The 17,948-nt window shown below is 42.4% G+C and overlaps 1 protein-coding gene across 1 annotated transcript; it reads left to right on the forward strand.

Annotated features, from left to right (window-relative positions):
* The first annotated feature begins 10,177 nt into the window (after window positions 1-10,177).
* LOC131129700 (proteasome subunit beta type-11-like) lies at window positions 10,178-16,955 on the forward strand. Its single transcript, XM_058073485.1, has 2 exons — window positions 10,178-10,327; window positions 15,121-16,955. The coding sequence occupies exon 2, from the start codon at window positions 15,670-15,672 to the stop codon at window positions 16,492-16,494; it is 825 nt and encodes a 274-aa protein (XP_057929468.1). The 5' UTR covers window positions 10,178-10,327; window positions 15,121-15,669; the 3' UTR covers window positions 16,495-16,955.
* The last annotated feature ends 993 nt before the right edge of the window (window positions 16,956-17,948 follow it).

Raw genomic sequence — 17,948 nt, forward strand, 5'->3', positions numbered from 1 at the left:
CATTTGTTAGCTCGAAGGTTAGCCAAAACACTTGTTAGCTAGAACATTAGCAGAGTTCAAACAGGCACTTTTGCAAATTTCCCAGTGTCTTAGCTCACAACGTCTATGGTAATGATGGTTTAATCCATGAATATTACATGATAGAGATAAAGATATGCTACTCACCAGTGACGAAAGCGCACTGCTGCTGCTGACTGTGGACTGACTGGACTGCTGCTGTCGGCGGGGTTTGGAAGAAATTCAAAATAAAAGTGTGCGCGCCAAGTGACGGTTACGTACAATCTAAAAACGTATAATAATTTCACACCATTTGTCAGCAATATTCCTGCACATATGGAGCAAATTGCCAGCACATGTCAACAACAACAAAATATAATAATATTAATAATAATTCTCAAAAACAGGACGGGGGCTGCTCTTGGATCACCTCACCTTGTACAGTATCTACAGTTAATGTCTATAGTTACCGTATTATTAGGAAAATATAGTATTATATATAATATTCATTTGATATATATATATATATATATATATATATATATATATACATATATATTCATTATATCAATCCATATATATATATATATATATATATATAATGAATCAAGGTTCATTCATTCATTTTCTACCGCTTATCCTCATGAGGGTCGCGGGGGTGCTGGAGCCTATCCCAGCTGTCTTTTGGGCGAGAGGCGGGGTACACCCTGGACTGGTGGCCAGCGAATCACAGGGCACATATAGACAAACAACCATTCACACTCACATTCATACCTATGGACAATTTGGAGTCGCCAATGAAGCTAACATGTTTTTTGGAATGTGGGAGTAAACTGGAGTACCCGGAGAAAACCCACACATGCACTGGGAGAACATGCAAACTCCACACAGAGATGGCCGAGGGTGGAATTGACTCAGGTCTCCTAGCTGTGAGGCCTGCGTGCTAATCACTCTGTTGCCGTACAGCAATCAAGGTTCCTACCCTGTTTTATTCTGAACTGGGAGTGTCTCAGTTGTATCTTATTGTCTTTATTTATGTTAATTATGATTACAAAATAGTCAACCAATGTTTAACTGGTATTTTGGTGTTTTTAAAGATGCAAACAACAAATGGAACAGCTGTTCAGCAGACAAAACACATAAAAACAACACAGCAAAGCTGTCTAAGCTTTGGCCTGTATAGCACAGGGTCATGTGCTTTAATAATATTAATAATAATGATGATGATAATCATAATAATACATTTTATTTGATGGTGCCTTTCAAGTCACCCAAGTCACCTTACAGAAAATAAAAGCCTAAAATAACATCAAACATTATTAAATCCATTTATCTTGTCTTCACTATGGTCGCGCATATGCTGGAACCTATCCCAGCTGTCTTCGGGCGAGAGGTGGGGTACACCCTGGACTGGTGGCCAGCCAATCACAGGGCACATATAGACAAACAACCATTCACACTCACATTCATACCTATGGACAATTTGGAGTTGCCAATTAACCTAGCATGTTTTTGGAATGTGGGAGGAAACCTCAGTACCCGGAGAAAACCCACCCACGCATGGGGAGAACATGCAAACTTCACACAGAGATGCCCAAGCGGAGAATCAAACCTAGGTCTTCCCGATCTCCTGTGTGGCCTATACATGCTAACCACTCATTATTAAAACATCAATCTAAAAAAAACAAGTGAAGTGCGCAATGTACAACAGTGAGTATATCAGTTTGAAATTTGAATGTTGTGATGGAGTCTGATTGTTTGGGCAGGTGTAGTCTGGGTGCCGATAGCTGAAGGCTTGGGCACCTACGTGTAATATGGGGATGGTTAGTCCAGCAGAGGTTGTGGAAGGGGCTGTTTTTTTTTCGTATCGTGGATACTGACATTTATGACAAAATTAACTCTATTCATCAGCACCTCTGTTCACAACCGCCTCCTCTCCCCACACCTGAACCCTTTCTCTACAGTCCTCCTTTAAACTCCCCACTGCCTCTGAAATATCTGACCTCATCCACAAATCCAAGCCCTCCTCATGCCAGCTGGACCCCATCCCCACAATCCTGGTCAAATCCTGCCTCTCCTCTCTGCTTCCTCTCATTTCTGCCATTATCCACTCTTCACTGTCTACCGGTACTATCCCCCCAGCCTTCAAAACTGCTGCTGTCACCCCAATCCTGAAAAAACCTGGTTCAGATCCCAACAACTTCAATAACCTCCGCCCTATCTCCAACTTACCTTTCATTTCCAAAATTCTTGAAAAAATAGTCTCCTCCCAACTTCACGCACATCTCACCCTTAACAATCTGTATGAACCCTTCCAGTCCGGCTTCCGTCCCCGTCACAGCACCGAAACTGCACTCATCAAAATCACTAACGATCTCCTCACTGCAGCTGACACCGGTTCACTTTCTATTCTCATCCTCCTTGACCTGAGTGCGGCCTTTGACACCATCTCACACCCCATCCTCCTCAGTAGACTCTCCGAAATTGGCATCACCCACACCCCCCTCCACTGGTTCCACTCTTATCTCACAGACCGCACTCAGTTCATTCAGCTTAAGTCTTTCTCCTCCGACCCCTCCCCAGTCACCACAGGTGTGCCCCAGGGCTCTGTCCTGGGGCCCCTTCTTTTCATAACGTACCTTCTCCCCCTCGGCCATATCTTCCGTAAATTTAACATTCACTTTCACTGCTTCGCGGATGATACCCAGCTCTACCTCTCTTCCAAACCCAACTCCACACTCCCACCCCCCTCCCTCACCTCCTGTCTCTCTGAAATAAAATCATGGTTCACCTCCAACTTTCTGAAACTTAATAGCAATAAAACTGAATTCTTACTCATTGGCACCAAATCCACCCTATCTAAAGTTGACTCCTTCTCTCTCTCCATCGACAGCTCCTTAGTCTCCCCCTCCCCTCAGGTCAAGAGTCTGGGTGTCATCCTCGACAGCACTCTATCTTTCCAATCCCACATCAATAACGTCACCAGGTCAGCTTACTTCCATCTGCGCTCCATTAATCGTCTACGCCCCTCCCTCACCCCCCACACCACCGCCATCCTCGTCCATAGCCTTGTCACTTCCCGCATTGACTATTGTAACGCTCTCCTCTTCGGCCTCCCTCACAAATCCCTCCATAAACTTCAACTGGTTCAGAACTCTGCTGCCCGGATCATCACCAGGACCCCCTCATTCCACCACATCACCCCCATCCTGCAGCAACTCCACTGGCTCCCCGTGACACATAGAATCAACTACAAAATCCTCCTGTACACCTTCAAGTCCATCCATAACCTTGCCCCCCCTTACCTCTCTGACCTCATCCACATTCTTAAGCCATCCCGTTCCCTCAGATCTTCCGCGTCCCTCCAGCTCACTGTACCCTGTGCACGTCTTAGCACTATGGGGAGCAGAGCTTTCAGCCGCTCTGCTCCCCAACTCTGGAACTCATTGCCACCAGACCTCCGTAACTCTGCCACCCTTCCCATTTTCAAATCTAAACTCAAAACCCATCTGTTTAAACTTGCCTATTCCCTTTAACAGCTTCACATGGTCCCCCCTCTCCCTATTTATTGTATGTTCTTATTTATTGTTTGTTGTCTTTTATCTTGTATTTTATATTGGTGTTTTTATCTCCTGTACAGCGACCTTGGGTGTCCTGAAAGGCGCTTTTAAATAAAATGTATTATTATTATTATTATTACTGTATTGTACTGGGAGCCATTGAAGCTGGATGAGAATAGGGGAGACGCGTCAAACAATTTGTATGTAGCTGAGTTCTGAATAACTTGCAGTCTGTTGAGTTTAGCAGGGAGCCGGGCGAGGAAGGCATTGCAGTCGTTAATGCAGCAGGTAACAAATCATTAACCGGGATTTTGATGCTGAATTGGGACAGTGATGGGCAGAGATTTTTCAGAGGTGGAAGAAGGCAGTCCAAGCTTGTACTCTGGCCACAGGAACGAGCACTGGAGAATTTATATTTGGGATCAAGGTGAGAATTTAACACAGCCTACTATAAATTACACCTGCCCTGAAACAAGTGTGGATTAATTGAAATATGCCAGTCTCAGCCCTCCAGAATCTTAAAGAAATTGGTCTCAAAACTCACTTCTGAGGTTGCGTCTTGTAGGAGTGTTTAAGTCCGAGACCCATAGGCCAAATTGGAAGCCAATGTGGGGCTCATGTTACTGAAACCGTATGAGGCCCGCACAACTTGCCTACTTACAGCCAATGCCCACATAGCCCACTCTTCTCACTTACGTGGTCAACCCACATGGGCTTCCCATGTGGGCTCAAGGTGAAGGGACAATGTGGGGCCCAAAAATGATACCCCGTTTCAACCCATGCCCACTCTGCCCACTTGTATCACTTATGGGACCCATGGGGCCTGCACAAACCTGCCTACTTCAAGCCGATATCCACTTAGCCCACTCTTGTCACTTACAGGGCCCGCATGTGGAGCCCATATGGGTTAACCATGTGGGCCCAAGGTGAAGGAACAATATGGGACCCAAGAAATGATACCCAGTTCTGACCCATGCACACTATGCCCACTTATATCACCTATGGGACCCAAGGAGTTGGCCCACATGGGTTTTTCATGTGGGGCTCATGTCAAGCTATGCATATGGGACCCATATAACTTGCCTACTTCCATCTCATGCCCACTTGGTGGACTCACATCCCCTGTGGGACCCATGTGATCAGCCCACATGGGCTTCCTATATAGGACCCATGTTACTAAAACCGTATGAGGCCCACAAAACCTGCCCACTTCCAGCCAATGTCCACTTAGCCCACTCTTGTCACTTACAGGGCCCGCATGGGGAGCCCATATGGGTTAACCATGTGGGCCCAAGGTGAAGGAACAATGTGGGGCCCAAGAAATGATACCCAGTTCTGACCCATGCCCACTCTGCCCCCTTATATCACCTATGGGACCCATGGAGTTGGCCCACATGGGTTTTTCATGTGGGGCTCATGTCAAATTACATCTCATGCCCATTTTGTGGACTCACATCCCCTATGGGACCCATATGGTTACCCCACATGGGCTTCCTATATAGGAATCATGTTATTGAAACCATATGGGGCCCAGACAATTTGCCCAGTTCAAGGCCATGCCCACTCGGTACCCATGCTGCCCCTTTGATACCCATATGGGGACCACATGTACATGTTGGCTGGGTGGTAAGGCATCTTGGCAGACCAAGCCATTTCCTCACCTGGGCATTCACCAGTCTCTACAGCCATTTGGCATTGCATAGGGTGACCTCATAGATTTATATTGGCCACATTAGACTGGGTAGTAGCCCAAACTGAAAGCACCAAAGCTTTCGTTACCCTGGGAGAGTGGTGTTGTTAGGCCACTGATTAGTTGTTCCACCCTTGTTCTGAGTCTTTGAGTTCTGCACTATACCATTGGCCAAGGCTTTTGATAGGCTTTTCCAGAACTGTTGGTATTGGCTCGTTGTTAATGTGGAACCTCTTATTGATGAGTTTGCCTTTGACAATGGAAATACTACGGGATTTGCTGGGTTTAATCTCCATTCGTGCCCATTTGTTGTTTCCCTGGCGTTTCTCCAGCAGGTGTTTGTGGTTGTTACTGTTTTCATCCATGTACGCCCTGATTGGAGGAAGATGCAGCCCACTCTTCATCCGTTCACCTCCAACTACCCATCTGGATGAGCTCCATTGCCATGGTAAATGCCAGTGGCGAAATGGTGCAGCCAGCCATGATGCCTATCTCGAGATGCTGCCAGACAGTTCCAGACTGTGCTGTAATGCAGAATTGGAGGTAGGCTTTGACTGGTCTTGTGATGCCCTGTTGGGCTTGGAGGAAGTTAAACGCTGTCCACAACATCTTATGAGGCACTGACCCGAACGCATTGGCGAGATCTAAGAATACCACATGCAGGTAAAGAGTGAACATTATATTAATAGGCTTTTTTAGCTACAGTTATGTAAAAAGTGTTTGCCGCTGACCAACTCTCCTGATGTCACTACATCTATGAACTAGATTATGCTATTTGAATTTACTTTGTATATACTTTTTTACCACCACAGTGAGAGCCATTATCCACAAATGGTAAAAACTTGGAACTGTAGTGAACATTGAAAGAGTGGCCGACCAACCAAAATGACCCCAAGAGCGTAACAACAACTCATCCAAAAGGTCACAAAAGACCCCACAAACACATCTAAAGCACTGCAGACCTCACTTGCCCCAGTTCATGTCTCCACCATAAGAAAGACACTGGGTAAAATGGCCTGCATGGCAGAGTTCCAAGAGCAAAACCACTGCTGAACAAATGGAACTTTAAGGCTAGTCTAAATTTTGTCAGAAAACATCTTGATGATCCTCACGACCTTGGTGGAAATACTCTGTAGTGTAATGAGACAAAAGTTGAACTTTCTGGAAGGTGTATGTATCCCTTTACTGCTGGCGTAAAAGTAACACCACATTTCAGAAAAGAACATCATAGCAACAGTAAAATATGGTGGTAGTGTATTTTGTTGCTTCAGGAACTGGAAGACATGCTGTGATAAATGGAACCATGAATTCTCATGTCTAACAAAAAATCTTGAAGGAGAATCTGTCCGGACATCTGTTGGTGATCTGAAACCAACTTGGGTTCTGCAGCAGGACAATGATCCAAAACACACCAGCAAGTCCACCTCTGAATGGCTGAAGAAAACCAAATGGAGACTTTGGAGTGGCCTAGTCCAAGTCCTGACATGAATCCTATGCTGTGAAGCCTTAAAAAGGCTTCATACTGGAAAAGCCTGCAATGTGGCTGAATGACAACAATTTTGCACAGAGGATGGGCCATGACGAGACTCATTGCAAGTTGTCACAAACGCTTGATTGCAGTTGTTGCTGCTAAGGGGGGCCTAACCGGTTATTAGCTTCAAGGGGCAATCACTTTTTCACACTTTTTTTTCTCTTTTTTCTCCCTTAATAATAAACATTTCATTTAAAAATTGCATTTTGTGTTTAGTTGTGTTGTAATTGACTAATATTTGAATTTAGTTTACGATGTGAAACATTTAAGTGTGACAAACATGCCAAAAAAGAGAAATCAGGAAAGGGGCACAATTTTTCACACCACTGTATATGACAACGCTGAGATGCACATTTTTCTTGAAATATATATAACTTCTTATTATCTGCTTTACAAAATATCAAAGTGACAAAGTTGCATTTTCCATTTCAACATTTTTGAAAGGCAAGAAGAGCGGAACGCCTGAAAGTAAAGTTAATGTCCTGACAATGGGGCCCTATAGGCGTGCCTGAGGTCATAAATCCAACATTTGAAGGCAGCTTTTTTTAGCCTCTTGCACAGTAGGTACAAAAAAAGGAGTGGGATGACTTATAATTCACCCCACATGGATGACAAAGATCTTCACACCATCCCTAAAATGCCTCCTACGTGTTAAGGCTGTACGAGAGTAAAGCTTTCATAGAGCTGTGGCCGCAGCTTCTTTAATATTCATAAGATAGCGGCGAAACAGTGAGTGCATTTGCAGATATGCAAATACCATAAGAGGTTGTGACCTTGAAGGAGCTGCTGTCATTGCAGAGAGAGCTTCGGGCTCTCGCAGGCTTCCTGTTGCAGACTCAAGCGCTGCTCCGCTGTTTACTTTCTAGCAGTGCCTCAAAAGGGAACGCCACATTTGTTTCCAATTCCTAAAGATGCCACCATCAGGCTCAAGTGGTTGGAGTTCCTGATTTCCTACCGACTAAAGAATTGTATTTTCATCTGTCAAAGGCACTTCCCACTGGACTGTTTAGTGAATATGGGCTACTATGCAGCTGGACTAGCCCACAAACCTGCTGAAGTCCTACGCCTTTCCAACGTTACTTGGTGGTGTGGAAGAGTCAGAAGTGCCAGCAGTAAGTAACAGTTTATCAGTGTCCTAGCTGTTTATTTTGTGTAAATCAATCAAAAGTGCTTGTCTGTGTAGCATTATAGCATAGAGGAAGCAGCGTTGCTAATAGCTCATTCTGAGTTTTTTACACACTGGTAGTCCTGCAAAACACATTAGACTTTACAGATGCTGTAGAAAACCTGACGCTAAAATGCTAAAGCTACTTACCATCGAGACACATCTTGAAGTAACCTCTCTTCTTCAATTACAGAGCACATAGACAAACAACCATTCCCACCCACATTCATACCTATGGACAATTTGGAGTGGCCAATTAACCTAGCATGTTTTTGGAATAGGGGAAGAAATCGGAGTACCCGGAGTGGGGTTGACAATAATATCTGTTATTGGAATTTTGGAGGATGATTGTCATTCAGCAATTATTTATCATGACTCACTGGCCCACAGCTGCACCACCAACACCTTGGTGCTCAAGGAAGACACAAGTATCATTGGCTCATGGGTGATTAGCAAAGAAGCAAGTGGAATTGACTTACCGGTGCTTCTCAAAGGCTCAAGTTGACTCACAGGTGCAACTTGTCAATGGAGTACCTAATTCACTTCAAGTATATTTAACAAATACATTTTTCTATCAACTCACTCTGTATGAAATATAAAATCTATATTGAAAAGCAAGAAAGTGGCATCAGCTGGGTGGGGCACTGCCCCCAGCGCTGCATTGAGGGGAATAAAATTGCAAATGAAGGAAACATTGGCTGACTTCCATGGTGGTGTGTTTAATGTTCCGTGGACTTCCTCCATGAAACGTCTGCGTCATATTCCCACAGAGACGCCACAAGGTTCCCAGGTTAAATGTACCGTCTTTACTTCCCTTTTAGCTCGGCTTGTTCCCTTCCACTTTTATGGTAGTTAAGTCCAATCCCAGCGGTGTCGACTAGAACCATTCAAGGCGCTAATTGAGCCCCTGAGCCAGAAAACGGAAGTGCTATTCATGCAACGGCGAGCAGATTGATGAGTGCACTCGTAAGCGTCACGGCCGCGGGTGTAGCATATTTTCTCCTGCCGAGCCCCCTCCAAGGAGCATCAATCAGTAGATCAATAAGTGCCACAACACGACGCAAAACATCAAACATCCAATTGGATCTTTTGTGATCTCAAAGGCGCCTTCATCAGCGTCTTTAATTTATATATGCTCCCACTTGGCAGTGTCATCAGGAGACATGGGATCAATTATCAATCAGTTATGCTGATGACACACAGCTGTATATTTCCATCCTCCTCTCCTGGTGACACAGGTCCACTCGATACCCTTTTTAACTGTATTTCAAACATCAAATCTTGGATGACAGAAAATTTCCTGCAGCTCAATCAGGACAAAACTGAAGTTTTAATCATCGGTCCTGAGGCCCAGAGAGTGAAACTTTTACCAAAATTACAAACACTGTCTTTAAACACATCCAATTACGAAAAAATCTGGGTGTCATTTTTTTTTTACTCTGAGCTCAATTTTATTCCACACATTAAAAATGTTCCAAAAACAGGATTTTAGCATTTAAAGAATATAGCCAGAGTTCGCCAGTTTCTCTCTTGGGCAAATACAGAGATGCTGATGCATGCTTTTATTTCCAGTCGTATTGACTATTGCAATGCCCTGCTTTCTGGTCTACATTATATATTTTACTTTTTATGTCGTTATTTCTATATATACTTTCTATATTCTTATATATATTCTTCTATATCTTATTTCTATATATCCAGTGTTTTTTCAGTGCGGGCCCTCTGCACTGGGGGCTATTCTCGGTTGGGGGCTGGGTGTCTCTTCTCGTGGGGCTCACCGGCTGGGGTGGGTGGGAGCTCTGTGGCGGTGCCCCACTGCAGCGCTGTGGGTCCTCTGCCTACCTGTTGTGTGGTGGGCCCCTGAGTTGTGGCATTCTGGCCTGGGCCGTGGGCAGCCCCCAGCGCAGATGGCAGCGTTTCCTGAACTGGTTCCTCTGTACTCAGACAAACAAACATCCTGTGTGTGTATGTATGTGTGTTGAGTGTATGTGTATGTGTGTCTTGTTGTTTTTCTTTTTTTTTTTTAACATGTAAAGCACTTTGTGCTACATTTTATGTATGAAAAGTGCTCTACAAATAAAGTTTGATTGATTGATTTAGATTTAAAAATCATCACAGCAATATAACAAAAGATAGCAAGGAAATATGCCAAGACAAGTACCAATACGAGTTTAACAAAAAAACAGCAATTATTTTAACTTCTTCCCATAATTCCCAGCAGAGCAGTTCATAGGCGTATGGCTGCCACCAGGGGGTGCACATGAGTTCAAGAGCTCATGAGAACGAAAACATGGACCTCACAAAAAAGAAAGACCGCACCGAGACAAGGATGCAAGACCTGAAAATTTTACAGCTTTAAAGAGAAGACTATCGTCATTTCAGAGGTATGTATGCGGTGGCCATCAACTGCATGCACACACATACATGCATACATTGTGGCCCGTGTAACGGTCTATCAACCCAGCAGTCAGTGTATGCTAGTCTCATTTTATATTCATAACACTCATTTCTGCTTCCAACAAGAAAACATAAGTATTCAAACTTAGCATAGCATGTTTGCAGCATCCACAGTAGGTGCACTTCTGTGACGTTTTTTAAAAAAAATCATTTTCTACATATGTTAAATGTCAAAGTACATCTTAAATGGTTCTACAGTGTTCATATTTACTTGGATGTATTTTTTTACATTTTTGCAAATTCACAAATGACAATGACCCGACAAAGAAGGGAGCGCGCACCTGAACTAAATAGGCAACACAATAGGAAACAGGTGCGGGAGATAATTGAACGCAACTGAAAACGGAACAGAGCCACACAGGAAGTAAATACAAAATAAGGGCAACTAGGAACTTGGGGAAAAAAGGAAAACTAAGAGCTGTCACGAGGGGGTGAAGCCCAATCGTGACAATTACTTCATTACTGTAATAATTTGACTTTATTCCCAGAATATTTAAACTTTTTCATCTAATGTTCCTCGATGTGCACGATGTAGCAAGGCAGTACTGTATGTCAATTTTCTTCTTGTATATTTTCTTCTGAATGATCACTTTATTCCCTTAATATTTTGACTTCATTCTCGCAATATTATACCTTTTTCTGCAACCTAATTTTCTTTTCTTTTGTCCATCATATCACAACTTTCAACTTTCAACTTTCATTTTGTACATTTTCATTTAATAATTATGATCATAATATCATTATATATATTTTTTTACTTTATTCTTATAAAATTATAACTTTTTCTGCAACCAAATTTTCAAAAAATGGGGAAGCTGGGGATGGACAGGGAGAGAAGAGGTTGAGACATACCAGCAGAGACAGCAATAACTTAAAAGCTTAAAAACATCTTAAAAGCATCTCTCTTTACGATTACTGTCATTAATAATAATAACAATGATGATAATAATAATAATGATGATGGATCGATGGCTAGAGTGGAAGTGCTGAGTTTTTAGCATCTTCATTTGTCCCTCTTCACTCCGCTGTCTGAGACCCTTTTTAGTTCGGGAAAGGAGAAGGGTCAGCCTGAAAGTGCCAGGGCAGTTTTATTGTACCCCTACATCATGCAATGTTTGACTTGACATTTATACATGTACAATGTACCTAAACAATAACATGGTAATGTTAATGGTTTAATTTCATTTGAACATGCATCAGATTACAATTGAGTCCATCCCATAATCAGTTCCCAGTTCCACATGTCCAAAAGGAGTAGGAAGAAGCAAAGCTTATTAAATCCTAACCCTCCATCTGGTACTTTTACAATCCGTAACTGTTACATTTGTTCACTTCCTGCCTTTCTAATATAATTTAAGTTTTGTTTTGTTTTGTTTTTTTTTGGGGGGGGGTATTTATTTTTGTCACATACCAAAGTACAAGGTGACCATAAAATGAGTATACACATAATGAGTACCATAGTAACTGTCAATATACATATAACACGAGTGTGTAAAATGACTAACATGCTAACAGTTAGCATTTTTAGCAGTGTTTTCCACCTTTGAGAAATATGGCAGCCATTAAAGTGTGGGAGTGCATGAATGATGAAGAACATCTGATAGAAACACTTTGAATAACATCTGCCCGACGATGATTTAATGAGCAGTTGAAGTGATAAAGAGCACAAAGTGGCTCGCTGAACGATGAGGGTGGCTTGCTTGAGTGCTCTTTTAATATTTTACACCTTTTACCATATTCTCTTCTTTGGCAGAAGTGGGATAAAGGGCTCGTTTGTCATGTCACAGGACACTACATTCGGCATACCTGCACAATCCTGCCAGGAAGGAATATTTGTTTTCCTCTTCACCAAACTCATACTTCACTTTCTGCTTTTGTGGATATCTTTTTATGTTTAAAATCACCATCATATTTTAATGGACAGCTGCAGTATGTGTGGAGGTAAATCAACATTTGCTTTTTTTTAATTTAATTTTATTTCCCTCCCCCCGAGTGAGGGCCACACCATGAAAAATAAAAGGATGCAAAATGCCACTTAGACATTTAGTAAAGCAACACTTGTAGATATACTAAGAATATATATACGTACATAGTTCAAGACAAAAGTAAAATACTTAAGACTAAGAGTAAAATTTACTTAAAACTGGTAAAAACTGCCCCTTTGTGTTGTCCCCAAGCTCTCTTTCTCTGTTTACGTTGCGAGTTAATAGCCTTTTAATCACAATTCATCGCTCTACCTGAGTTTTTCGGACGAAATCCAAAGAAACAGCTGAATAGGTGCAGATTCTAGAAGAATGGTTTCTGTGCTGGTTATTGTCTGCAGCTGCTCTATAGAAGTCCACAACTCATAATCATAATAGGTCTCTTTTAAGAGTTTCACGTGATATTTTTACTTTATTCTGTAATTTGTAATCTAATGTGAAAATATAGGTATGTCCGATAATTATTGGTACCGATAATTATTGGTATTGATAATTAACCCCCTGATATCAACATAAAAATGCTATATTGGTATTAGTTTATGAGTTTATGAAAATTTTAAAAAGTCATTCGTTAGCCTAAAGTTTTTTATTTTCATAATACTATGAGAAATAAACAAAATCTAATAAAGCTGTAATTTTTTGAAAATTAGGTTTGGGGAAAAAATTTAAAAATTTAAAAAAAGAAATGGTAAAAATGGGCGGCACGGTGATCAAGTGGTTAGCGCGCAGACCTCACAGCTAGGAGACCAGGGTTCAATTCCACCCTCGGCCATCTCTGTGTGGAGTTTGCATGTTCTCCCCGTGCATGTGTGGGTTTTCTCTGGGTACTCCGGTTTCCTCCCACATTCCAAAAACATGCTAGGTTAATTGGCGACTCCAAATTGTCCATAGGTATGAATGTGAGTGTGAATGGTTGTTTGTCTATATGTGCCCTGTGATTGGCTGGCGACCAGTCCAGGGTGTACCCCGCCTCTCGCCCGAAGACAGCTGGGATAGGCTCCAGCACCCCCGCGACCCTCGTGAGGAAAAAGCGGTAGAAAATGAATGAATGAAAATCTGAAATAAAAAACGGCTGCAATTTTTTAAATAAATGTATTGTATCTATTATAATATATCACATTTATGTGTGTGTGTATATATCATATATATATATATATATATATATATATATATATATATATATATATATATATATATATATATATATATATATATATATATATATATTAGGGCTGTCATATGTCATACCTTAATGACATTAACAGAAGTTCCTTTAACGGCAGCAAATTTTTTGATGCGCGATTAACGTGCACTCCTCCTGTTTGACCCTCAGCCCCCACCGTAGTTTGGTTGAAGCACGGTAACTCTGTAGCCACAAGCTGGAACAAATATTGATGGGAAATGGAGAAAGAAAACAGTATTTAGATTGGTAAAGTTAGCTTCAAAGCCCTGGCAGATGGCTCTTGTAGCAAGACAAGAAAGGGATAATTTTAAGAATAATAAAGAAAAATGTTGTTATTTTAACATTTCAGAAACTACAAAAATACAACAAAATAAGGGTGTAATTTTAATATGGCAATGAAATTTGTGCAGATTATTTAAGAAGAAAGTTGAAATACATAAAGTATTTGAACATTTTAAAGATGGACTTTTTTCTTTAAATATATATTGTTGCGCTACAAAATATCAAAGTGGCAAAGTTGTATCCTTCATTTTCCACTATGTGGTCTTCATTGAGAAAGGTTTGGACACCACTGCTGTATAGTAGGTCCCCCCCAGTCCACCTTAAAGTCACATGAGTTATAAAAATCCAGGAAGTACAAAAAAAGAAAACATTTGTAGTGTGACGAGCTCCATATGGTTGTGGAGTTTGCCAGTTGGAAAGGAAGGATTCTCTGGGGATTGAACATATAACATACACATTGAGGACTAAAACAGCACTTGAATGTCTCCTCTATGGAAGCATGGATGCATCTCTGCAGGGCCGCCGCGCTCACGCCTGAATTATGAAACGCTCGCCACAGAAGATATGACGCTCGTATATATTTCACAGGCCGGCCCGTGATAAATATCTGCCACACGCTTCACACTCTTACAAAACACACATCATTACTCATCATCGCACATACGTCTGCCTTCCATCTCCCAAACTGCGATCAGGTGGACACCAGCTACTATAGAGCCCAACTCCACAACGATGCAGTCACGGACGCTGCGAGGTGATACATGTTGGACGCTCAGCTGTATGAGGCTGAAACTTGATTCGGCCCAGCGCCTCTCAGGCAGTCGGGCGTGAGGCTGAATTCCAAATGACTGACCTCGCCGTCACGTGGCCACAATAAAACAAGCGCACACAAGTCATATTGAAAGCTGCTGAGGTTGACGTTATTACACCAAACACCTTTTATTGTCGGCCACGGGGAGCCAACTATAACTTCAGTGTTCCAAACAGACCATTAACACCTCGCTGTGTAAAAGGCTTGCATCGCCAATGAACACGAACACAACTGCGTGAGCTGCACTGCTAACATCATGCGTGCTCAGGAAAGCAAAAATTTGCATATTTTATTTGATCAAAGCCAACATAAAGAAAAATGTAATTTAGCATCCTGTTTTCTTTACTCAGAAGAATGGGAGATACAGTAAAAATGCTGCGTCATGTTGTTGCAGCACTAACACTAATTACAATTAGCTCATCATAAATCCAACCTCATGTTTTTTCTTTTTTATATTTACAGCAAAATTTCAATGAGCTCATCCTCGAGCTCATCCTCATGAATCCACCATCGGGTCCAGTGGGACCTCCTCCCTGCCACTGGCGCCCGCCGGCACATGCGCGCACCTCACCCTGCTGAGTTATAGTGTTTGCATGTTGACATGGTGCGCCTGGAATGGGACACCTCACTTCTGTGTATACGCTTGGCTGGAGCGCTACTGCTGCTTTATTCATCCTGTTTGGGATCGTATTGGAGAGCACGCCACAGGAGAGACTCATCAAAGCGCCGAAGCTAACGTCATTTGATTCAGCCGCCGTGCCGCCGCCAACACTTTGGCGTCCACCTCAACTAAACTTTGCAGAAATGCGATCTGAAAATGAACCTGATAGTGCAGCCCAGATGAATTACTCATTTCTGTTTTGCTGTTTTGCTTGAAAAGAGAGAGTGGCGCATGGAGAAATGCTGATGCCACCTGAAGGTGTCATCGTGCCAGATATAAGAGCTGATGGCTGCTTATCGACTGTGGACAACACGCCAACTGACTAACGACGGTTTAACATTTGGTGTGATATGTTGCATGCGATGGCGTTACAAGACCTGTGCAACTTCCACAGTGGACATAAAACTGGACGTGTGACTTGTGGGTCTGTTAGCCATAATGCACCGTTTGACTTCTATATCCCAGCTGCAGAGTGTGTTCACATAAGTATGCACTTTGCACTATCTTGGAGCACCTCAACGCCTTCTCAACCACCTTTCACCATGTCTCACGGCACCACCACCTTGGCCTTCACCTTCAAGGACGGCATACTGGCAGCGGCGGACACTCGATCCAGCTGCAGTGGCCTGGTGGCCAGCCCGGACTCCCAGAAGGTGGAGCCCATCCACAGCCACCTGGTGAGCACGAGCTCGGGCACCTCGGCCGACTGCGCCCTCTGGAAGCGGATACTGGCACGGGACCTGTGGCTGTACCAGCTCAGACACGGATGCCGGTTGTCCACCGGCGGTGTCGCCAAGCTGCTCTGGCACATGCTCCTCCCGTTTAAGGGGAGCGAGTTGTGCATGGCCACCACCTTGTGCGGCTGGGACCGGGGGCCCGGCCTGTTCTACGTGTGCAGCGATGGGACTCGCCTCCAGGGAACGCTCTTCTCTGTGGGCTCGGGATCACCTTACGCCTACGGCATCCTGGATCAAGCACTTCAATGGGGGATGACAGTGGACGAGGCCACGCTGGTTGCAAGGGAGGCCGTGTATCGAGCAGCCCACCGGGATGCGTACTCCGGCAACTGTGTGGACGTCTATCACATCTCCTCAAAGGGATGGACCCGCAGGAGACGAGAGGACTTGAGAGATGAGTTTTACAGAGAGAAGACCAGAAAGGAAACTTTAGAATGAGCTCACTGGGATGGACTTAGTCATCATATTTTCACATTTCTTTTTATTGATTTTAAATTGGTTATGCAGCAATAGAAACAGTAATTCCACTGATCTCTTCCATGAGCCCGTCATCTAACATGTTTAATTTTTATTAATGTTTAATTCATGTTTAATTTTTAATTTTTATTTTATTTATTTAATTTTTATACTATTTTTATTTTATTGAGTGAGCTCCAAGAATTTGGACAAAATGCATATCTAATATGATCCAAAATGTCATTCCTTTGGCAAGCTATTAACTTTTTCTTTGGCTTTTTCTGGACTCTACAATGGATGTTTGGATAAGTAGAAGAACAAAAATCTGACCACGCACTGTGGCTACGTAGACCGTAAAGGCTGTGATAAGTTGGCTCCCCCAACACCTTGTTCTCTGATTTTGGATCAACATTTGCAATAAAATTGATGGTTGTGATAAATGGTTCCAATTTCTTTACCATTGGCAGATCTGTATGTGGCGCTTTTTGTGCATTTTCCCTATTTTAGGCAAGTTTAAGTAACATTTCCATGTCAAAAATGAACACTCTTTGGAGATGTTCAGCCAATAATTTGACACGGACAAATATAAAATGTGCGTAATTTGAATTCCATTTTTCTGTTGTTACTAATTTTCTGATCTCTTTTTGAACTTTATCTAGTGAGGCTCGCATCCATAAAATAATGATAGGTTTTACTTTGAAAAAAAAGAAAAACAGCTGTAATCCCAGCCATTTGTCAAAAGCCTTTCCTTTTTAGTACCGGCCATTTTTGATTATTTTCCCCAAGAGTTACCGTATTTTCTGGACTATAAGTCGCTCCGGAGTATAAGTCACACAAGGCCAGAAATGCATAATTAGGTAGAAAAAAACATACATAAGTCGCACTGGAGTATAAGTCACATTTTTTGGTGGTAATATACAAACTACTTGACCAAAACAGATATTACGTCCTCTTGGTAGCCAAGTTCTAATATTAATAAAGGAATAGTGAACAGGCTGAATAGGTGTAAGATATGCTAACACAATGGTTATTCAGCTACACAAAATATAAACATTAACAGAAAAGGTGTCCAGTCTTTATGTAACATAAACAGGTTTTTCATTTATAAGTCGCTCTGAAGTATAAGTCGCAGGAACAGCCAACCTATGAAGAAAATACGGTATATACGTAGTCATGGTACAGTATATACCAAAAGAAAGATTATACTCTGAAGGTATTTACTCAATTTTGCTAGCTAAAGATAAAAGCAAACACATAGTCTCACAAATACAGACAAAAGATACTTATACACGCACCCACACAAAAAAAGGGGACAAACGTGACAACTGACAGTTAAGGTGGAAATATAAAAGGCCGGGCAGGGAAAGGAAGGGTGCTTTTTTTGCAGCTGAGCTGTAATAAGACGCGCTTACTTGTAGGCATACAGGGGCTACAGA

Source organism: Doryrhamphus excisus, chromosome 5 (assembly GCF_030265055.1).
Source record: "Doryrhamphus excisus isolate RoL2022-K1 chromosome 5, RoL_Dexc_1.0, whole genome shotgun sequence".
NCBI classification, from domain to species: Eukaryota; Metazoa; Chordata; class Actinopteri; order Syngnathiformes; family Syngnathidae; genus Doryrhamphus; species Doryrhamphus excisus.